Here is a 23,736-nt window from a genome sequence, read left to right as displayed (position 1 = left end):
CTCTCAGCTGGGCTGGGGGTGTCTTCCCGAACCTCCTCCCCACTCCTCTGGGTGAACCCGGGCTGACGCAGTAGGTGGGATGCACAGCCAAGGGTTAAGTGGGGCAGCGACGTGGTCAGACTGCCATTTTGGGGGAGCCCTTGGATTACTGAGTGGAGGACGGTAGGAGGCGGGAAGGCCTTTAGGGGGCCGTTGCAAAGCCCCCCACACAGGGGAGATGATGGCGGTGGAGGTGGATGGGAGTGGAGGGAACCAATGTCAGAGTGTGCAGGTGGTAGGATTCGGCTGTGGCCTGGATGTGGGGTGAGGGGCAAGAGGTGTCAAGGGTGACTTCCGAGGCGCCGTGGCTCCACGATGACCCCCCCGGGAGATGGCCAAGGGCAGGGGACACAGCTGTGGGGAGGCCTCAGCCAGTGCATTCAGTTTGGGAAGGCAGAGTCTGAGGGCTGGCTGGCCGACAGCTGGACGTGGGAGTCAGACACCCAGAGTGATGCCAGGGCCCAAGAGGAGGGTCTTTCCTGACAGAAACCTGTTCTCTCTTCAGGCAGTTTGGATAGGAAGGCCTTTCAGTGACCCCCCCTCCGGCCCCCCCATTCAAGGCCGGCCAGAGTTGAATTCTTTTTCTGATGGCATTTCTGATGGAGAAAACAAGTCAATCCAACCTTTTCTGCTTTGAGCTTGAGAGATCATGGCCTCTTCTAGCCTGTCAAGCAAGCATCCTTAAAAGCCAAACTCCAGGAGATGTAATCCCTTTCCCTCACCTCCCTAAAAAGCTCCTTAAAGGGACCCGGAGAAGGGATGGCGTCTGCTTCTCTCCGCCTGGGTGGGGGAGCTAAGACAGCCCTTCCCTTGGCTGACTCAGAAAACAAAGCAATTAACTGTGAGGACAGAGCCCTTGCGAAGAAATCCACCCACGCTCTATCTTCACCACGGCCTCCTGCAAGGGAGTTCGGTGTGTGCACGGATCACAGGCACTTGCTGGGTGCCTGTGGCCAGCGTGACGGGAGGCCACGGAGAGGGCTGTCACCTGGCCCGCCCTTAGGGAGCTTCCGTCTAACTGGTACACGATACAGGGTGAGGCAGTAAAAGCGTGGAGCTTTCACCTTTTAGAAGGTGGGAGGGCACCCCGGGAGGAAGAGCCCCGGGAGGAAGAGCACACACAGGCAAGAGCTCAGCACCAGAAACTGTCCTTTAAGGGCAGACACTGTCATCTCCTGTAAGACTGGGGGCCTTGTCCCAGCTTCTCCAGGTCCCGGTGGAGGTATCCTGACTCCTGTTCCTCTGACTCTTTCCTTCCAGAAAAGGTAGAAGGTATTCAGCAGGCCCTGAAACTGTTCTGACGGAGGGCAGAGGGCCACCTTGGACTCAGGACCTTGGGTCTCTGACCTCGGAACCTTCTGAGAATGTCCCCCACCTTCTGCCCCACCTGCGCCCCCTCCCCGCACCTTGTTGGAAGGGCCCTGCGTGGAGGCTCTGTAACTCAGCGATTTGGAGCCAGAAGAGCGGACACTGTTTGCCTCTCGATTCTCCACTTACTGAACCGTGGGTCTTTGAGCAAATTCCCTGACTTCTCTGAGACTCAGGCTCCTTAACTGTAAAATGGGACAGTGAGACCCACCTCCCGGGAGAGCAGGCAAAAGCCCCAGCCCCGCACGTGACCCCCTGTGGTCCTCAGTGCCTGGGATTCATGTATTATCAGAGCAAACCCCAGACTCTAGGCGCCCACCTCACCTCGTAGATGTTAAACTGGCTCTGCCCGCGGGCCAGCTCCCGGTAGCTGGTGGTGAACTCCCCGATGAAGTCGTGGCTGCAAAGGAAGGCTGCCGCTGAAACCAAGCGGCCAGGGCTGCGCCCTGCCTCTGCCCACCTCCCCGCCTCCTACATCCCTTCCCTCAGCTCCCCATTCTGCCCGGGGTTGGGGGTCCCGAGCAGAGAGAGGCTGGTTCCCTGGGAGGATCCAGGGTCACCCGTGGAGCGGGAAACCCAGTGGTCACGGGACCCACTTGGTACTCAGGTTCTTGTCAGAACAAACTAGCCATGCAAGGGAATCTGAGGACAACTTGAGAAATTTAAATATGAAATGAATATTAGGTGGTACTCATGAATGATTGTTCCACGCATCAGGTGTGATAATGGCACTCCCAGTTATGTGGGGAAAGGTCCTTATTTTTTAGACATTCTCAATGAGATCTTTAGGGGGTAAAAATGCCTTGATGTCTGTAATTTAAACCACATCAGCAAAACACGGATAAAGCAAATGTGGCAACGTGTAACACGTGTAAAATTCAGATGGTAGGCCTAGAAGCATTCAGTAAGCTCGCCTATCTTTCTGCGTATTTGGACATGTTCCCAGTAACATCTCCTGAAACGACCATTCATGCTCTGTCCACCCAGGCAGCTGCAGGTGTCTTCTGCGGCAGCCACACCTTCCAGGACTGCCCCTCCCCCCTCAAACGTGGGAGCGGAGGTTAAGTGCAGCGCAGCAAAATCGGTAAGAAGGGGAGCTCCCATCTGCCCTGTGGCCGGCTGCCTTTCTCTGTCACTGTCCCTGGTAGAAGGAACCTTCCAGGGAGTGATGCCCAGGGCATGTCCCTGGGGACTGGCTCTGCCTCGAGTTCACACTGTCTTTTGTCTACATATGCATAGCTCTCCGCGTTCAGACCATGAGCTCCTCGATGCCAGGACCCTACGGCATCTGGTGGCTGTCCCCAGTTTTCCCCAGTGAAGGAGCTCCAGGGTAAGACGAAGCAAATAGTGGATGGAAACGGGGCTGACGTGCCTGTGACATGGTTACAGAGGGGAGGACGGAGTTGGGGGGCAGGAGGACAGAGTGAGTTAACAGAGGGGCTGTGCCACTTAAGTCCTCTCTCTCTCAGAAGGCCTCGGGGGAAGATGGCTACCTGGCCCGGCCAGGGCCTAACTTAGAGCTGTGTCTGCACAGCCCTTTACAGTATGCCTCCTGTCCACATCACAGACTGGAGAGGCATCCACAGAGCGGATGGGGCTTAGAGCCCCCTGCAACGCCTCTGGGAGAGCCACAGAATGGAGGGGTCACAAAAGTCAGGGCACATTTGGCTTTGGTTCAACAGACACGTAGGAGCCAGCGAGGTTTCTGGACTACAGCCACAGCAGGCCCGTTCTGGTCCTCATCTATCAATTCCCAGTGACGGTGCTCCCTGGAGGACAGTCACAGACAGGAAGGGTGGGCACTGACCTCCCAGAACCCGACTGGGAAGTGCCCCTCTCCTGGCCAGGCTCGGCCCTACTCAGGCACTGCTTCAGGGCTCTGGAGACCATTCACGTGAGTCAAAGCTTACGTTTCCGGGGGCGCCCGGGTGGCTCAGTCGGTTAAGCATCTTGGTTTCGGCTCAGGTCATAATTCTCTCTGTGCTGACATTGCAGAGCCTGCTTGGGATTCTCTGTCTCCCACGCTCTCTGCCCCTCCCCCACTCTCTCTCTCAAAATAAATAAACTTAAAACAATAATAAAAAGCTCACACTTCCCAAAGCCCGCTCCCTCAGGGCCTGCTCCCTGCAAACAGATTCTGTGATGCGTCAAGGGCCTCCCCACTAGATTGGGGGGGGGGGTCTCTGAGGGCTGAGCTTGTCTTCTGTGCCTCAGTCACCCCACAATGCTTAGTTAGCCTCACACAGAGAACAGGTCTGTGAATGCGCGGGGGTCGCTCAGGGGGTCACTGGTATCTGTACATTAGAATATGCACATTTCAGAAAATCACAGTTCTCCCGAATGTGGGGAGGTTCTAGGCACCGGCAGGCAGCCAGGCAGCTATTTCAGGAAAAGAGCATCCATGCCCTGGAACATGGCCTGCAGGATAGAGAGCGCCCGGTGGCTCCGTGGAGCCCAGCAGGGACAGGCCACTGGAGCAGGCCCCCCCCCAGGAAAACCCTCTGACCCCCATGGCTGCCACAGTGAGGCCAGAGCACAGCTCTCCCCCTGCGAGGGCAGGGCCCAGCCGCCCCCTGTGGCTGTCCCCGTCCCTGCTCCCCGTTTGTCGTCTGCCTGCTTACCTGCCATCCCGATCCCAGTCGTACACCTCCACCTTGATGGTCCTGCAAGGCAAAGGGCCCGTGATGGGAAGGACTTGCCCCAGCACCTGCGCGGCCTGAACACAGCCCTTCCCGTGCTCCTGGGCCAGAAGGGGACGCCGGGCCACCCACTAGGCTCCAGCTGCCCTCGCTGGACACAGGCAGGGCACCCCAAGAGACAAAGGAACTCTCTTGAGGCCTTTTGGCGAAGGTCTTCGGGATAGTGGCAGCCGGGAAGCTGTGCAGGGACTTCCCCAAGTTTCAGGGAAACGCCACCTTCAGTTCACCCACCTTGTCCTTCGCCCGCCACCCCAGGCAGGACACAGGTCCGAGGACGACGCCACACTGGGAATTTGTCAGGGGTGGGGCTGTGGGGTGGGAGTGTGGCACTCCCCGGGCCTGAGGCCTCAGCGGGCTGGGCTTTCGTGGGGACAGGGTAACGGGGCTGCAGGTGTGGTGGGGGGACCCCGGCCGGGGGGGAGTCTGTGTGGTGGGGAAGCAGCCCGGCAGGGAGGGACCCAGTGCCCGTGACCGGTGGACAGCCTGCTGAGTTCTCCCATTGCCACGACTGGCTCCTGAGTGAGGGTGTAATTATCTTCACATTTCAGCCTGGCTGCTTTAATTAGTTTGTTTTGACTCCTGTGCATGGGGCTGGGCTTTGGAAGCCCGTTTTATTTTTAGCTCGTTTCCATGGCAACGGGCTAGCAGACCAGAGGTGGGAGGAGGGAGGTGGAGGGCTGCGGGTTAACCCTTGGTGCCAGTGGTCCTTCAGGGACGCCCAGGGACCAGGGAGCTGCCAGGGTCCCACCGCAGGGTCGGGGCCGGCGAGGCGGGAGAGGAGAGGCGCGGCGAGCCGGGGTCTCCGGCAGGCAGTCCTAAACGGGGCTCGCACAGGCCGCTGTAGGGCCTGGCATATGTTACCATCTCATCTCGCCGGTGGCCGCAGCCCATCCCCTTGGGTCTGCGAGGGGCCGGCCTCGTGACTGCGCAGCCCCCAGCAGGAGGCGCTGTCCCCCTTCAGATGAGCCGTCACCGGCCGGGCGGGGTGCAAATCCGCCTGCAACAGGGCACAAAACTGCTCCCAATGAGGGAATGTCTTCTAGGTTATGCACCAACCGGATTTTGGTTACCAAAACGTAAAAAGGGGCAGGCAGAGAAACCCACCATTTAAAGGAAACTTCTAAATTCTCACGAAAAACAAGAAAGCTGTGCCTAAGGTGAACTGTATGGAAAGGAAAAAAAAAATCTAGGCCCCGGAAGGTAGGCCGGAGAGCTAGAAAAAGAGGAAAGAGGCTGGGGTGCAGACTTAGATGCTGTGGGACCTGGGGATGGCACTGAACCTCTCTGAGCCACAGACCACCGTTTTCAGGTAGGGACAAGAGCGGCCTTGCAGAACAGCTGCAGAGACACGTGGGCAACCCTGCCTGGCACACAGGTGGGTCTCTACGAAAATGTCTCTTCCTGGGGCGCCTGGGTGGCTCAGTCGGTTAAGCGCCCCATTCTTGAGATTGGCTTGGGTCTATATCTGTGTGCTGACAGCATAAGGCCTGCTTGGGATTCTCTCTCCCTCTCTGCCCTCCCCTGTGCACTCTCTCTCTCAAAAATAATAATAATAAACATTAATAAAGGAAAAAAATGCCTTGTCCTCTTCACTTGGGCATTCGGCCACACATGGATAGTTTTTCATATGAAATTGACTTAATTTTTTTTAATGTTTTTATTTATTTCTGAGAGAGAGAGAGAGAGAGAGACAGCGTGAGCAGGGGAGGGTCAGAGAGAGAAGGAGACACAGAATCCGAAGCAGGCTCCAGGCTCTGAGCTGTCAGCACAGAGCCTGACGCGGGGCTCGAACCCACAAACCATGAGATCATGACCTGAGCTGAAGTCAGACGCTCAACCGACTGAGCGACCCAGGTGCCCTGATACGAAATTGACTTAAATCGGGGACACCCAAGCCTGAGTACCTGGGCTCTGCAACTTCCAATTCCTGGAATGAGAAGGCCGCACATGCCCTTTGTGGTGTCCAAGCCCAGCCACGTGGCAGATCGCCGGGGAGGCTCTCCAGACACACACAGCCCCAGGTCCATTTCCTGGCAGCTCTGGGCAGGGCCCCGTGATCTAGTTCAAAGGCTTCCATAGTGGCACTGCCGCACACATTCCGGAGTCATACCCTCCAGCCCGCTCCTTTTCAGATGGGGAAACTGAGCCCTAAGAGCTCCCGCTGATGTGCCCAGGGTCACAGAGCTGGTGAGGATGGGAGCCAGGGCCCTGCCTCACAATGCCAAAGTCCCCCAGTCCTTCCCAGAGCCGTGCAGCTCTGCAGGGGACATCCAGGAACCCCAGGGAGGAGTGCGTCTCCTCCGGCCATGACACCAGCCCCTCGGGCGACTCGATCGTGACAGCCACATGCTCAGAGGCTGTAGGAGGACCCCAGTTGCAGCCACAGCCTTGGATATTCAGAAAAATCACTGGGGAGATTTTTTTTTTTTTTTTTTTTAATCCCAGGGCCAGAGGGCCTGATTTAATTGCTTTGGCACAGGTAGTTTGGGACAGTCCCCTGGTTGATTGGAATGCGCGGCCAGAGCCACTGACCTTCTCCAGACGAGAGCACTGATTTTCCAGCCTGGTTCATACTGGGTCCCTGGCGAGCATTAGCAATCCTGACACCAGCCAGTGCCTCACCCGAGGTTCAGAATCAGTGGGTCTGGAGTCCAGCCTGGGCAGGGGGACTGTCAATAGCTCCTTGGGGAATCTGACACTACAGCCGAGGTGAAGACCACTCAGAAGTGTGAGATTCTGGTGTAAACTCAGCCCAGCTTCCACCGGGGTTCCGGGGACGGCTGTGGTCTGAGGGGGCCAGATTAGCTCAGAGACTGCAGCCCCCAGCACCGGGGGAAAAGGAGGGGAGAAAAACGGTGCCCAGAGACAGGGGAAGGCAGTGGCAGAAGCCGGACCCAGCTCTGACTACTCTATGGACTTCTGTCTGTATTCCGTCACTTTCCAGCCCTAGCTGGGCTGCCCTCGGTCACCTCACGTGCCACTTGTGGGCTGCGGGCCTTGGCTCCAGCCCCTTAACACAAGCCTAATAAAGGCTCATATCCGACCAGCTGTGACTTCTGGGGACAGCACCCTAGGGAAGGGGCTCCTGGGTACAGGACAATGAAATGGGCCTCTGCTACCCACAGAATGAACACCTTATTTGGCATTAAAGGCTCAGAACACAGAGCCCCTAATCTGAGAGGCAGTGAGGTGGCCAGAGAAGGCAGTAGGCTCAGGGGCAGTCCCAGCTCCCGCAGGTACCAGCTGTGTAGCCCAGTGCAACTGGCTTACCCCTCAGGGACTCTGTTTACCCCTCTGTCAAACGGGATCACTGTACCCACTTTGGAGTCAACTGCATTATTTGCATATCACTCACACCGGCACCAGACACGTGTTGTTCTGTTCCATCTAAAACACTCCAGCCTTTTGTCCAAGCCCTGTCTCCCCAACAATCCTATTCACCATGCAAATATCAGCTCCATGACACCGGGGACTTTTGTTTGTTTGTTCACTGATGTATCTTTCAGCTTCTAGAACAGTGCCTTACATATAGCGGGTAACATACATAGTATTAAACACCTGTTGCCCAAGCTCTAACAACTCTGTGAAGTTACCATGCAGTAACAGTTCCCTCCTTGCCCAGAGTCACAAAGGGAAGCCCAGGGTGTGGGCTGCTCAGCTGTGAAGCCAGGCCCGGGGCGGGGAGCCAGAGTCCTGGGGATCTCCGGATGCCTGGGGCTGGAGTGACAGAGCTGGGTGTGTGTGAGCCTTAGCAGGGCAGGAAGAGGTACTGGGCTGGCAGGTCCCCACGGCTGGCCCCAGCCTGACAGTCAGCCCACCGGTCAACAGTCCTTCTAAGGGAAGAGGAGGGGTGCCAGGCCTCACTGAGCTGGCAGTGAGGCTGTATGCTGGTGCCCCATGCAACCCCGGCCAGACTGCAGGGCCCTGACCTCCGCTGGCTGAGCTCAGTTTCTGCACGTGCGAGCGGGGCAGGAGAGAAGTCACAAAACCTGGGTCCTGTGTAGTGGCCGGGCCCCTCACTCCTGAGCATGTGGTGGGATTCAGAGGAGAAGCATTTCCCTGCTCCAGGAGGCCGGCAGAAGTGTGAAGCTTCTATGAGGCGAGAACCCGCAGTTCTGGGGAATCCTCTCCCCAGGTGAGGACCCAGGACAACTGACCCTCTTAAAACTCCACTCAGTCAACACTGAGGTGTGAGTGAGTGATAGCATCCCCCCCAGGGGAATCTGGCTTAAGGGGGACAAATCCTCAAGTCACAGAAGGGTCAAGGAAGAGAGTAGAGGGACTTCAGGAAAAGGCAGGGGAAGTGCTTCCTGTCATCGCCCACTTCACCCCACTGGAGGGCTCTACTCGCTCTCATCTGGAGGCCAGCTCCCCTGACTCCAGCTCTGCTCAGCCGGCTCCAGGCTCCCGAGGTTTGGACCAGAGACATGGCAAAGGCAGGGGGACCTGGAACTGGAAGGCCAGCCCAGAGGCGACTTCTAGAGAAGGAAAATGCACCTTCTCCTTACTTTGGCAAGATACGTGAGTTCCAGGCCTCTGTGTCCCCATCTGTGAAATGGGCATGTCACTAGTACCTAACGTTACTGTGAAATTTAAATGCACAATATAAGAGAAAGCTTTTAAATCAATTAGGACACAATTGGGCCCATGTCTGAAAGACTCAGCAATCTTAACTGGTTTCCACCCCTGACCCCCCACTCCCGTTATTCCAAGAAAGCATCCTTTCTCACAGGTCCCTGGTTCTCACCCTCCTGGCCTCTATTTCTCGACAGGAGTTGATAATTTCTGTTTGGATTCTCCCCTCTCAGCTCCCTTTCACCCCCTGATCTGGGCAGCTATCAAGGCCTTTTGAGTCTTTCTTCCACCTCCAGGCTCAAAGCAGACCTGCCCCGAGTCCCTGGGTGAGCCCTCCTCCAAACGTGCCCCACTCACACCCGTCTTAGCCATTGGGCAGCAGATTGAGGGTTAAGAACACAGATTCTCTAGCCAGCCTGCCTGGTTCCAAATCCTGTTCCACCACCAACCTGCCGTAATTCACCGGGGCGAGCTACTTAACCTCTCTGGGTCTCAGTTCCTTTACCTATAAAAGGTGAATAGTATGAGCGCCAGTTTTCAGGGGAAATACCAATTGTTGGGAGAATTAAATTAGTTCATATACATAAATTACCACAGAAGTGCTACAGGAGCCTTTGCTATTATTATTATTATTGCCTGTCTGTCTCCCATTCTGGCCTGGGAGCAACCTAACAAGAGAGGCTTGGGTCTGATGCTCAGAATGCCCCCGGCCCCCAACATGGCGCCCGGTGCCTGGCTGGCTTGGAAGACACAGCTGGGAGATCAAATTAAATGTGTTCTCGGGAGGCTTCGAGAGGTACCTCGGAAGGCGAGGAAGAGTGGCTTTGTCTTCTTGCACAAACCCTTCCCCCTCCTCCCCTGAGAGGGCCTCCCGGACACTTGCACCTCTCAAGTGGCTGTTGGGTCCACAGGTCACCCTGGAGCTCAGCGGCAGATGCCTGCTTGTTTTGCAGGCCAGCGTGACACGCCTGGCCCCCTCCATTAACACCAGCGTCAGTCACTTCATGGTCAATCTGCTCCTGGCTGTGGAGAAGGGCCCTTCAGTCGGCCATCCTGCAGGGAACGTGGTCTGGGGCTCAGCCTGGGAGGGGGAACCGGGGGCCTGTGGAGGTGCTCCCCAACATCTGCACCCCCCACCACACCCCCACCTCCTCCAGTGGCTGAACAGTGACCCCCGGCCTCTGAGCTTGGCTGCCCTCCTCACTGTCCCTGACGAGGCTGGGTTCTGAGGGTGCAGGGCTGTGGGGGTCAGGTAGACCCCCAACAACCTCTGGGCAGAGGGGCCAGAGACCTCAATTCCTCCCACCCAGTGAAACTTGCACTCCCATCCCCCAACCTTGAATTTCCCCTCCCTTCCTGTCATCTCAACCATTCTCCCAGACACCAATACCCCCCAGTTCCTCCCCGCCTCCCCCAAACCTCCTTTTCACCCTACTGCTCCAACCAGACTGTCCCGCCAGCCCCCAGACCCCCAGGAGCCTCAGGACCCGGCCAGATATGTACCAGGGGTTCATCTGGCTAGAGGCCTATTTTTGTCTCCAGTCTCATTTTGCACAATTATTTAGCTATCTAAAATGCAGATGTGCACACGTCTGAGCTCCCTGTGGTCAGACTTCAAGTTCCCTAAAGATGGAAACGTGGCTACATTTACATTCCCCCGAGTGCCACACAGCTGCTGGCGAAGCGTAGCCAGCCCCTGTGACTGCCTCTGGGGGGGCTCAGCGACTGTCTTTGGAGCAGACTGTGGCTGCTCTGTTCCCGACAAAGGCAGGAAAATGAGCCACTTCAGCTCCTGGCTCAGCAACCTAGTAAGGCAATCCTGGGGGCTTCCTGGAGGAAGACAGGTGTCTGACAGCCAGCCACCCTGTCATTCGCTCTCCATACCACCACATACATCCAGTCGGAAGCCACTGCGAGCAGGGTCCCAGGGAGCTCCTGCCAATGCCATCAGCCAGGATGCCCTGAAGGGGTCTGTGCTGACACCCCAGTGTTCCTGTCTGAGTGGCCAGCAGCGGCCCACCTCCTCCAGGCCGCCCAGTGAACCTTCTGCCAGCTCAGCCACCAGCAACAGCGATCACCAGGAAACCAGGCTGGGTTCTCGTGACTGAACACAGGCCGACACCATCTTCCAGCTCCCGTCTTAACCCCCACCCCCAGCCCACTCCCCGGCACTTACCACAATTTGTAATTATGTTTCTTTGTAGGATTATTGGATGAATGTCTGCCTCCCCCGTGAGAGTGTAAACTCCACAAGGTTGGGTGAAGGGTGAAGACTGCGTTTTGTTCCCTGCGGGTTTCCCAGCATCTAGGGCACGGTGCCCGGTGCCCGGCGCATGGTAGACACTTGGGGGACATGATGCCGGATTTGGTATGCACGCCAGAGGCTGCTGGTGGAGCTTCTGAGCAGCTCTTTAAGGTAGGTAGCCATTTAAAACCCATTTTACAGATAAGGAAACTGAAGCCCAGACAGGTCACAGCTTGCCCAGGTTGACCCAGGATTAGAAACTGGGTATCCGGGATCGATGTCCAACAATCTACACTCAAAGAGTGATGGCGATAGCAGACGTGTCCTAAGAGTAGGCTATGTCACATCAAAAAAGAGTCACGAGTTCTCTGTACTCCGCCCCTCAGCCCCCATTTATCTTGGGATGCTGATTCCCCAGATTCCGTCTGCAAGGAGCTGGTGGGGGACCTGGCCGCCTCGGCCTGCATCTAGAGCCCCCATCCTGCTCCCGCTGCCCCTCCACCAGAAATCATGGAGACACAGGCTGCAGAGCTCCAGGCCAGGACCCCCCCCCCCCCAGGAATCCCATCCCCCCAGCCTGGGGAGGGCCCCACCAGTGGGGTCGGTGGGCGGGCTGTCAGACCAGGCAGGATGGGGCAGGAGGCCCCTGAGGAGACGAAGGCAGACACTGCCTGGGGAGGTAGAGGCAGGGACAGCACAGCTCCTGGGGCTCGGCCCACACTGTCTGCCCCTGCGCTGGGCGGGGACTGGGCGGGGACTGGGCGGGGACTGGGCAGGGACGGTTTTCTCATCTCACCGGTCATAGTCCCCGTTGCAGAGCGCTCTCACAGGAATGGAGAAAGTTTGCCAGACTGGGTTTAGGGTGTTCTTCATGACTTCGGTCTTGTGGCAGATGGTGAAGCTGGTGAAGAAGAGAGGGAAGGTGTCAGGCCCGAGTCAAGGGAGGCAGAATCCAGATGCCAGACAGTGGGAACCACAGCTTCGTGAGGTGATGAGCTGCCTGTCACTAGCAGCATCCAGGCAGGGACTAGATGGGCGTTTCTTTCCTTTTATATTTTTCTTTTTTTAACGTTTATTTTATTTTTGAGAGAGAGAGAGCATGAGCTGGGGAGAGGCAGAGAGAGAGAGCAAGAGACACAGAATCTGAAGCAGGCTCCAGGCTCCGAGCTGTCAGCACAGAGCCTGACGTGGGGCTTGAGCTCACGATCCACGAGATCATGACCTGATTCGAAGTCAGACACTTAACCGACCGAGCCACCCAGGCTCCCCAACTAGATGGCCATTTCTTGGTGATGTTTTTTAGTTTGGTTTGGTTTTTTAGGTTGGCTTTACACCCAGTGCAGAACCCAACGTGGGGCTTGAACTCACGATCCTGAGATCAAGACCTGAGCTAAGATCAAGCATCAGATGCTTGGGGCACCTGGGTGGCTCAGTCGGATGAGCATCCAACTTCAGCTCAGGTCATGACGTTACGCTTTGTGAATTTGATCCCCACATCGGGCTCTGTGCTGACAGCCCAGAGCCTAGAGCCTGCTTCCGATTCTGTGTCTCCCTCTCTCTCTGCCCCTCCCCTGTTCACATACTCTCTCTCTCTCTCTCTCAAAAATGAATGTTAAAAAAAAAAAAAAAAAGTCCGATGCTTAACCCACTGAGCCACCCAGGTGCCCCTCTTGGTGATGTCTGAGGGAGCAGGTGGGGAGCATCAGGAGATATGGGTTCTGCCCTTCCTCTCCACCCCCCACCCCCGTGTGACCTTGAGCAAGCAGATCCGTCCCCTATGAACTCAGGGAGCTGGCTGCTACCAGACCTTCTTCATCCGAGATCCACAGAAGGATCTGTGGGTGGGATTTCGGGGTTTGTAAACCCTTGAATTGGGGTGAAATTGGGTAGGTGACTCTCATATGCTTACCATCCCCCTTCCGGGAGCACTGTCTCCCCAGATGTTCATGGTTTGCCTCCTCACTTCCTTTAGGTCTTTACTCAGATGTCACCCCACTGACATGAGCACTTGCCCTGAGCACCATACATGTAAATGTATAGCTGGTCCCCTGACTCTGACATCCCATAGTCCCCTTCCGTGCTTTTTTTTTTTTTCTACTTCACCTGTTACTGTTTGACATTTTAGTCTGTGTTTCTCCTTATTTATGTTATGGTCTATCACTAAAATGTGAGTTCAGTAAAGGCAAGCGTTTTGTCTTCTTTGATCACTGGTATATCTCTAGTGCCCAGACCAGTGCCTGGCGCCTAGTAGGTGTTCACTAAATATTTTTGGGGGGAACGAACTAACGAGTATCTGTATTTCTCAGAGGAGGGTTTCCACAGATTTCGCTGGCATTAAAGGTGGTGAAGTGAGGCCCCTGGCTTAGACGATCTCTGAGACATGTCCGGCTCTTCCAGTCTGAATCCATGAGACTGCTCTGCAAACTGAAAGGGTAGAACCGGCTCATCCCGCTGGGCTCCAACCCAGCCTTCCTGCCCACTCCCTGTGCCATGCCTGCTGGCCCATCCCGGGAGCCTGCCCCGCCGCAGGGAGGGAAAGCCAGGAGCCAGAGCTGGGGGGCACAGGCTGGCCCCCTGAGACTTCCCAACATCCACCCCGGCCACCTCCCAGCCCGGAAAGGTCACCCCGGAAAGTGCCTGGGCCTCGCCCGTGCCCACACAGCCTGTACCATTTCTTCTCCGGCAATTTTCAAGTCAAAATGTCACTCCTGTCACCACGGCTCAGCGTTTCTCTTCTCTGCTCCTTCTCGCCCGCCCACTGGCGTGTAGAGATACATGTGGGAGACCTCCCCACACACCCCGGAGCTGATGACGAGGACGGGAGCAGGGACCACGGGGACAGGAGGAACCACTGCCCAAGCTGGGGCAGGCAGGTGAGGCAGGCTGAGGAGGGGTTGGGGGAGAATCAGGTGCAGCCGCTGGGCGGTGAAAGGAGGGACACTCCCGCTCCCGTGTGCAGAAGCCCTGGCCGGGCTCCAGGGACCCCCTACCTGCCACAGTCACACCGCCCTGCTGCCCTCCTGCTGCCCCGCCCCCACTGCCCTGCCGTGGACCCTCCCAGCCCCTCCATCTCTTTGGACCCGCTGACTTCTCTGTCTCCTCTCCCCCGCCAGCCAATTTCTTGACCGAGTCTTCTGAGCCATTAGCCTGATTTCCTGCCTACCTGCTTCTCCCCGAGCCCAGCGTAGTCCTGCTTTTGCTTCAGACTCTTGTCTGAAACTACTCTCTTTAAGGCCCCCCAGACCCCTTACCACCAATCCACAGGCCCCTCGACTCCCCGCAGCCCCTGCCTTGGGAGCCAGGCCCTAGTGTGGCAACTGTCCCTGCAATCCTGTCATGGCTCAACTCAATGCATCCTGACGGACGGACATAGGCTCAGGAGCAGGAACCACAGGGCCAGGCAGGCAGGGCTCCAGTCCCTGGGCCTCTTCAATCCGCTGTGCAGCCCGGGGCAAGTGACTTTCTCTCTCTGAGCTTCCCCTTCACTGTAAAATGGGGAGATAACGGCAGCTACCCCTGCCAGGCCCTGTTCTAATTACACATGTTAACTCATTTGGTCCTCACAGCAACCCTGTGAGGGAGGTTTTAGGATTATCCCCACTGTGCACACTGAGAAACTGAGCTGTGGACAGACGTTATAGTTGCACTGCCCAAAACGGTAGCCACGTGGTGCCACGTGGGGCTGTTTACCTTTCAATTAACCTCAGTTACATTAAAAACCCAGTTCCTGAGTCACACTCGCCCCGTTTCACGTACTCAATAGCCACATGTAGTTACTGGAGACTGTACTGGACAGCGAGCTACAGAACATTTCCATCGTCCCAGAAAGTTCCGTGGGTCAGGACATTGCCTAAAATTACGCAGCAGTCTGGCGGAGCCCCGCCCTCCATCACGCTCTTGATCCCAGAGGGGGCCCTGGCTGAATAAGACAAGACGGGCTTCAGGCCCAGCAGCACAGGGGCGCTCTGTCCACACCTCCTTCCCCTTCCCTCCTGGGGGGGCAGGCAGGACATTCCACTCCCTGGGCTCCCTCACTGACCTTCCTCCCGTCCTCTTCCTGACTGGGGACGTCTTCTCCACCTCCCTCCTCCTCAGTTCAGCCTCTGACCTGTGCCCGCAGACTGGCCCACCCTTCGGGGGCTTCTGGGTGGGCCTCCCGAGCTGCCCTTGGCGTCCCCTCCCGGACAGACCCGGCCCGCACGCTTCAAGTGAAACTCGCCCCCAAACACACTGCCATCGCCTCCCCCATCTGACCAGCTCCTTTGCCATTTTTAACTCTCTGGGTTCCCCGCAGCTCCACGACCAGGGAGGAGTGGGCTGTGCCTTCAGCGGCCACCCAAGACCTTCCAGTCAGGTCCGCCCACTGTCCTTGCCCCGTTCTCCCCTCCCCGCTTCCTCCCTGCATTTCCACAGCACGGCTCGCCTGCACGCAGCACCTCCCACCTGTTCGCGGTGTCAGTCACGAGTCTCTCCCTCTTCCCTGCCCCCTCCCCACCCATCCTACACAGGCTCTGCCAGAACAATCACTGGCAAACACTTGGCAACGCACCCTCTCCTGCTCCAAAACCCAAGCCCCTTGGCTCCCGGCCGGCCGGCCTTCACCTCCGAGACCAACCTTGGCCTGGCCCTGCATCGCTCTCTGGTGGGGACCTGTGGGGACATGTCCTTTCCGTGGGCGCCCAGAACCCCACTGGGCCCTCTTCCTCCCTCCCTCAAGTCAAGTCAAAGTCAACAAGAATTATTTAAAGAAATCCTGCTGGGAGTCCTCTGGTGAGACAAAGACTCCTTTTGTTATGCAAATGATCACACCTAATTTCCCTTGTTTTGTTCCTTCAGGTTTTAAAATCAGTTTTCCCCTGGAACTGAAACACACCTCCTCCCTGCTCCTCCCTGCCCCCCAACACACACACACACACACACACACACACACACGCACGCACGCACGCACACACATGCGCACACACGGAGTTCCAGAATTTAGGGGAACTTGGTGGCCGCCCTTCTGCCCCCTGCTCAGAGCATCCCTGCTCTGCTCTGCACTTGCCTATTGTTCTTCCCTGCCCCTCCCCCACGGACCCATCTTCTTCCTCTCCTTTAAAACCTGCTTCCAAGTTCCCCTGCTGCAGCAGCGTTTCTCTAATTAACCTCTCTGGCCCCATTGCCTCCTGGTTCTGCAGGATCCCAGCCGTAAGTGGCCACAGCCTCCCAGGGCTGTGCTGCTTAAAGAGACCGTGGAGACCTCCTAATCCAACTGGTTCATTTTACTGATGAGAAAATAGGCCCGGAGAGGGGGCACAAGTCGCCCGGGTCACACAGCTAGTCGGTGGGGTGGGCCCAGGTCCCCAGACCCTCAACCTAGAATCTGCGCATCTGTGTGCATGGCTGACCTACATTTGCCGGCGTGTTGTGTGTGTTTCCGTTGTATTGTGGGTGGCTGCTAGATTAGGGAGAGGAGAGGAGGAAATGGGGGCTTTGGAGACGTGTGTGGTTTTGAATGAAGCCTGTGGCCAGGTGTGGGGCTGGGCAGGTAAAAGGGTCCAGATTCGCCTTGCTGAGCATCTGGTAGTTGGGTGGGGCTACGGGTGGAAGAGGGGCGGCTGGAGCTAGGCATGGATGTGTGCCAAAGAAGGGGCTATGGGAGGAGCCCCTTATGCCCAGACTAGCCCTGTTTTTGCTCACTCCCCTCACCTCCAACATACCTAGCACCCACCATTGCTGAGCCCCTCAGAATGGCACTGCCGGCTTGGAAGCCACCCCTACCATCCCCCCTCCCCCCACCAGTCCCAACCATGTGTCAGGGCGTGACCCAGGAGCCCCTGACTTCTACCCTGAGCAGGGGACCCAGGGCAGCACTGGGAAGAGGTGGGCCCAAGCCCTCCTGCCTGGCGGGTCAGGCATCATCCCTGATTCCGGAAAGGAGGTGAGGCATTGTCAGAGAACTTACGTTCCGTCCTCGTTGCTTCTGTAGAACACCAAGAAGGGGTCGGACTTCCCAAAGAAATCTTTCTTGTCCAGCTTGTTGGCACAGAACTGCATCGTGGCTACATCCTGGGGGGCGGGGGGAAGAACAGGGGTGTGAGGCAGGAGAAGGCGGGAAGGTGCCCCAATCCCTGTGGATACACAGTCCCGGGGCCCTGGAAGACAGGAGGATTCGAGCACCGAGCTGGTTAGAAAGAACAGCGTGTTACATTTGCCCGGCACCACCCAAGGGCCAGGCGCTGGGCTAACCCTTCGGAGGGTCTCCTTTCATCTTCAAACCCCACCGGGCAGGTCTCCCTCTCCCAAACGGAGAGGTCCCAGTTTGAATTCTGGCTCTGCCACTTTCTAGATGTATGCCCTCGAACCAGAGAGGCAAGCTCTCAGAGCCTCAGTTTCCCCCTCTGTAACACAGGGCTAACAGCAGTACACAACTCAGAGCACTGCCATGTGGGCTAAATGCAAAGCACTTAGCAAAGTGCAGGCACGTCAATGTTAACACACCTCACTTTGTCACTATTTTCCGGGGGTGGGGGGGTACAGGGCTCAGAGAGGTGACATGGCTAACCTCAAGGCTACTCTGAACTTGGTCTGCCCACCTCAAAGTCCTCGCTTCTGTCCACACTGCCTCATTCTCTCACACCCCGTGTGGTCCCTGGAGGACAGCCCAGAGGAGGCATTGCTTCCACACCCACTAACCCAGGAGAGGCCCACCCAACTCTCGAAGGTAGGGACAGCCCCTTTTACAGCTGAGGAGGCTCAGGCTCGGAGCAGGGGGCGACACCCCCAAGTTCACCAGGCAGAACCCTGGGTTTCTGACTCCCCTCGCGGTTCATGGGCCCAGCTGACCCCATACTCGGCCCACGAGCACAGAGAAGTTACCCAGGGCCTGGTGAGGGCTGCTGGGTCCCTCCCCTCACATGACCCCTAGCCCCTTGGTTTGCCACGGCTGACCGGGCACTGGGCAGAAACGCCCCCATGCCCTTCTCTCCCCGAAATCTCCCTTCTCTCAACCCAAAATCTCTGCATCCCGACAAATCTCCTGCCAACTGGCCAGAGCTCGGAGCTTTGTCTTCTAGTCCTTGGGGCCTGCCTGTCCCTGTCAGAGACTCACCTAGCTCTCACGCTGCCCCCTTCCTCTCAGTGGGGAGGAGGGTCTCTTGCGCTCAGTCCCACAGCCCAGTGAGGACCAAAATGGTGGCAGAGATGAAAAGGCAACCTCCCACAAGTTTGAAGGGCATGGTCAAAGGTCTGGGGGAGGGGGGGCAGTGGTATAATGGATAAGGTATGGTCACTGGAGTCAGGCTGCCGGCTTGAGTTCCAACCCTTTCTAGCTGGGTGCCCTAGGGCAAGCTAATTACCCTCTCTGGACTCAGTTCCTCATCAGTAAAATCGGGTACTGGCAGTGCCGACCCCATAGGCTTGTTGTGAGGTTGAAGTGAGTTGATAAGAGTGTGCTGCTGACAACAGCAGACGGTGCACACTAGCTGTCACGGATGTGCAAGCCATTCCGGTTATTTGGACACTTGCCTTCCATGCACACACAACGTATGTGGCCTCTGTCCCTGCCCCACCCCACCTCACATGCCTCCCCTCAAGGACAGCTGACAATAGTCAACACAGAGCATCCAGCCACTCACTCACTCATTTATTCATTTGTTCAACAAACATGTATTAGATACCACATGTATAGCCAAGCCACTGAGCTCCTCATCACCTTCAGCCCACGAATTAGGCCTTTGTTGCTTTTTTATCAACGAGGAAGCTGGAGGCGGGGCCAGCTGACCTGCCCAAGATCACCAGCTGGTAACCAGCAGAGGTCACACCACTTGGTGAGAGAGCGCATTCCAGCTGAGAGGCCTGGGGTGGGGGGTGGGGGTATAGGCAAGGGGTGGGGTGGCCTCTGGTTAATCTGGGACCAAAGTACCCACTACAGGGAGGCTCTGAGGAGGGGCAGTGCTGAGGGATACCGCAGCCAGTGCACAGAGGTGCCCAGGGAACGACGGTTTTCATCATGTCCCCTTCACGGCCAAACCCTGTTAAGGAGCTGGACCGGGGGCCTGCAAGGCTTAGCAGCTCCAGGAATCCTAGAGCCTCTAGAGAAATCTAGGACTTCAGATCTGGAATAAGAGAATCGCTGACTTATTGAGCACTTACTGTATGCAAGTCACCGTGCTAAGCCTTCTCTTTACATATATTATTTTACTGAATCCTCATAAAGACCATATGAAGTAACTCCACTATTCTCCCCATTTTACAGAAGAGAACACTGAGGCTTTCAAAGGCTGCTATATGCCCACCGTCATACAGAGGGTAACTGAGGCAGGCAGACTTCAGGGCTTTTCCTCTCATCCTCCCAAAAAGATCTCTAGCCTTCTAAGCCTTGTCTCTCCGTAGGAGAAAGTTCCGATCTTACCCCCTACTATATGGAGGAAGCAGCTTATTTAAAAAAATTTTTTTAATGTTTATTTATTTTTGAAAGAGAGACAGAGCACGAGTGGGGGAGGGGCAGAGAGAGAGGGAGACAGAATCTGAAGCAGGCTCCAGGCTCTGAGCTGTCAGCACAGAGCCTGATGTGGGGCTCGAACCCATGCATGCACCATGAGATTATGACCTGAGCTGAAGTCAGACGCTTAACTGACTGAGCCACCCAGGGGCCCCAGAAGCATTTTAAATGCCTCCCAGGGAAGCTCTATCCCATGGCCTAGAAAAAGGAGGAGGCTTAGGACCAGGTGGGCTCCCCCAGCACTGGCTATATAATTTGTGGGGACCAGTGGAAAGGGAAAATGTGAGAGCAAGGCATTAAACCAAGTTTAGGGCCTGTGTCACTGCACAGATCATAGGCCCATGAAGCCAGCCCTGGCTCTTCCCCACAGAGGCACTGGGCAGTGGCATCAGAAAACACTGACCTCTTGGGGCACCTGGGTGTCCAGGCTCAGTCGGTTAAGCTTCCGACTCTAGATTTCAGCTCAGGTCACCATCTCATGGCTCATGAGTTCCAGCCCTGCATCGGGCTCCGTGCTGGCAGAGTGGGGCCTGCTTGGGATGCGCTCTCTCTCTCTCTCTCTCTCTCTCTCTCTCTCTCTCCCCTCCCTCTCTCTCTTTCCTTCTAAGTAAATAAACTTTAAAAAAAGAAAGAAAACACTGACCTCTCAGATTCTGCCAAGGACAGCAGTGGAGATAGCCCAGCAAGGTGCCCATAGTTCTGGTGTCTCAGCCTCAGTTTCCTCATCTGTTGAGTGACATGCTGGACAGGATGACTACACTGTCTTTTAACACCGGGCAATTTCGGCTTCTGTACTAATGCTACGGGGAGCGCACTGGAACAGGGTGGGGATGGGGAGGCTGGCACTCAGGGGATAGTCTGGGAATCCAGAACCCCTCCATCAGCTTCCCCGGGCTACAGTTTGGTCGCATCTCCAGATGTGACGTCACACATCTGGAGGTCACCTGCGTGACACCTGCGCCTGAATGAGCACAGGCAAGCCACACGCAGCAATCTGTACTGGTCGGCTCTAAAATACATACACATACTGGAAACAGCCAAGCCTGAAAACTCTGGGGGAAAAAGTTCTCACTTTTGCTTCCTAGGAAAACCCTCCAAAGCCCTGCAAGATCGGGAAGGGGACGGGAATAAGAGGACAAAATCATCACAGAACTTCATAGATTGTAACTCCCGGGACCATCCGGTGTCCCCTGGGAGGGCCCCTGTCCCTGGCACAACACCTGACGCAGAGAATACAAAGGAGCCAAGGCCACCTGGCTGGAAGCCCACTTCTGCCACCTACCAGCTCAGCAGCCTCTGACAAGCAACTTAACCTAAGCCTCGGTGTTCTCCTCTGGAAAAACAGAGTAATATTTAGAGTAATAGAGTAGTATGAGCTTCAGGAAGGCTGGAGCAAACGGCATATGTTGAATACCCGTGCACAGAGCCTAGCACGGAGCAGCTATAAGAATAGCAGCCAGGGGCGCCCGGGTGGCTTAGTCGGTTAAGCGTTCGACTTTCGCTCAGGTCATGATCTCACGGTTCGTGGGTTCAAACCCCGCGTCGGGCTCTGTGCTGACTGCCAGCTCAGAGCCTGGAGGCTGTTTCAGAGTCTGTCACTCCCTCTCTCTCTAACCCTCCCCTGCTCATGCTGTCTCTCTCTCTCCTAGAAATAAGTAAAAACATAAAAAAAAATTTTGACTAAAAAAAAAAAAAGAATAGCAGCCAACACTTGTGCAATCCCACTGGGTCGGACCCTATGAAACCGCCTACCCACGAAAATGGCACGCTAATAGGGGTCGACCTAATATGCATGTGCCGAGCACTATTTTACAGTGATTAATTCATTTAATCCTCTCAATTGCCCCAATGAGGTAGGCACTATTATTATTCCCATTTTAGAGATGAGGAAACTAAGGCCCCGAGGGGTTAACGTCCTCTCCTGAAGCCACACAGCTATTAACAGGAGAAGCTGGGATTGGATCACGACAGTCTGGCTCCAAAGATTATTAACTGAGATTCCAAATGATGACCCCCCGAATCACCAAGATAAGTTTAGTTTATGTTCAGCAGCCTCCATTTGAGGAGTCAGAGAAGTGTGAAATCCATTTTAGAAAGGCCTCCTCCATGCAAACTAGTTAAAATTAAAGAAAAGAAAAGAAAAAAAAGGACTGGCATCGAAATTCAGCTAACTGGAAAAAGGCTCCAGGGAGCCACACCTCATTCCCCCCGCTGCTGGCAGATACAGGTGGTGTTGCTGGCGGCTTGGTTTGTCGCTCAGCCCGCCCTGCCCTCCCTAACACGATCTAGACCCAGAAACATTCACCAAAAGCCCATTACGATCACGATCACAGGCACTGCTGTGCCGCTGTCACTGTGGGATCCACAGGGACACAACAGACCTTCAGTGAGATTTCTAGGCTGTAACGAAAGCAAGTTTCTTCCCTCACGGGTGAGCCCGCCCTGGGGAGTCCTTGAGACCAGGAACCGTCGCAGTCTGGAGACCCTGCTTCTGAAGCGGCTCTGAGTTATGTCAAAAGTCATTATCACACGAACAAGGCTTTGACTGCTCCCCTCAAACGTGGGTTTATGAACGGACCCCAGGAAGAGGCTGGGAAGAGGCAGTAGGTGGACTGGGCCAGCAGGATTAGGAGGCAGCGAATTCTGGCCGTGGTCAGAGGTCCCCCTGTTCCACAGCTTCAGCTGGAGGGTGGGGCTCTGAGCACACGAGCCACCGTTTGCAAACCAGAAGCATCTCTGGAATCAACTGCGGAGAAGATAAACAACTCCTGCAATATATAATTTCCTGCAATTTCTGCCTTTTCGCCCTCTCTTTTTAAAAAAACATATTAAGTTCTTCTAAAACAGCAGGATTGCCTCAATTTGCATCTCTCCACATGTTAATCAAGCTGCTAGGGGGGAGGGGGGAAGCTACAGCAAACAGCCTTTCTCTCCAGGGTGCCCGACTCACTGTAGCGCCAGCCCTCCCCCCACCAGAGGTCAGCAGGTGGGCTGGGGGGAGAACGGGAAAACGGAAAGCTGGGTCTTGCTGGCATGCTCCAGGATCAGAACAAGAGTTAAGGGGAGTGAAGAATTTAAAAGGCGCCCCAAATGTCAGGAATCAAAATAAAGATTTTAACGTGACACCTTTAAAACTTGAAATCAGTGCCAAAACCCATCATAAATAAAACACCAACAATTTAAATAAAGCCATTTTACAATGACGAAACGGAGGCACAAAAGACTTAAGTTACTCACCCACAGTCACATGGCTAGTAAGCAACAGCATTTGGTCTGGGTCCAGAGCCCGAGCTCTTAACCCCTTTGCCCCACTGCTCATACACTATACCCTCAAAAGTACTTTTACAGGCTTTTTTTTTTTTTTACATTTATTTATTTATTTATTCTGAGAGAGAGAGAATGTGTGTGAAAGGGGGAAAGGGGAAGAGAGAGAGGGAAAAAGGAATCCCAAGCAGGTTCTGCAGTGTCAGCACAGAGCCCGACGTGGGGCTTGATCCCACGAACCATGAGATCCTGACCTGAGCTGAAACTGAGTCGATTGCTTAACTGATTGAGTCACCCAGGCATCCCCTAAAAAGTATGTTTAAATGGATGGTGGAGGGGCGCCTGGGTGGCTTAGTCGGTTGGGCGTCCGACTTTCGCTTAGGTCATGATCTCGCGGTTCGTGGGTTCGAGCCCCACGTCGGGCTCTGTGCTGACTGCCAGCTCAGGGCCTGGAGCCTATTTCAGGGTCTGTGTCTGCCTCTTTCTCTGACCCTCCCCTGCTCACGCTGTCTCTCTCTCTCTCCTAGAAATAAATAAAAAATATTAAAAAAAAAATAAATGGATGGTGGAACCATGGTGACATTTATTGTTTTCTCTTCAAAGTTTTCTGGGTTTTACAAATTTCCTGGAACTCATGTATTGTCTTTTTTAGTCCAAAAAAGAGAAGACATCAATTAAAAAGAAAAAGGATCAGGGGCATGTGGGCGGCTCAGTCGGGTAATCGAACGGCTCAGGTCATGATCTTTCCTTTGTGAGTTAGAGCCCCACATCAGGCTCTGTGCTGACAGCTCAGAGCCTGGAGCCTGCTTCAGATTCTGTCTCTCCCTCTCTCTACCCCTCCCCTGCTCACGCTCTCTCTCACTCTTAAAAATAAATAAACACTTTAAAAAATAGAAAAAAGAAAAGGATCATTAGCTACAACTCTGAAATTCAGCACTCCAGTAGGAGGGGCACAACCCAGAGTCCAGAGCAATTCTGTGAGCAGTGACCTCTGGGAAGGGGCTTCCGCATTTACAGAAGGGCCTAGAACCCCGGGCTGCTGGGAGAAGACTGTAGAAGCGCGG

The 23,736-nt window shown here is 55.5% G+C and overlaps 1 protein-coding gene across 5 annotated transcripts in view; it reads right to left on the bottom strand.

The window, feature by feature from the left end:
- The window catches only part of CPNE5 (copine 5), a 92,043-nt gene that overhangs the window by 17,043 nt on the left and 51,264 nt on the right, over window positions 1-23,736 (bottom strand). For 4 of the 5 annotated variants that reach the window (XM_039235331.1, XM_039235332.1, XM_039235334.1 and 1 more), the window contains 4 exons: window positions 16,871-16,974; window positions 11,723-11,827; window positions 4,029-4,070; window positions 1,732-1,807 (listed from right to left, as the gene is read on the bottom strand). In XM_039235331.1, coding sequence (XP_039091262.1) covers window positions 1,732-1,807; window positions 4,029-4,070; window positions 11,723-11,827; window positions 16,871-16,974 — 327 coding nt within the window. Of the gene's footprint in view, window positions 1-1,731; window positions 1,808-4,028; window positions 4,071-4,337; window positions 4,381-11,722; window positions 11,828-16,870; window positions 16,975-23,736 lie in introns of those variants that run through there. The other variant, XM_039235336.1, reaches the window with a different exon arrangement.

The sequence above is a fragment of the Hyaena hyaena genome, unplaced genomic scaffold (genome assembly GCF_003009895.1).
Source record: "Hyaena hyaena isolate Hyena2069 unplaced genomic scaffold, ASM300989v1 scaffold_96, whole genome shotgun sequence".
Taxonomy (NCBI): Eukaryota; Metazoa; Chordata; class Mammalia; order Carnivora; family Hyaenidae; genus Hyaena; species Hyaena hyaena.
The sequence above is the reverse complement of the archived record's forward strand: the minus strand, read 5'-3'. Positions and strand labels throughout refer to the sequence as shown.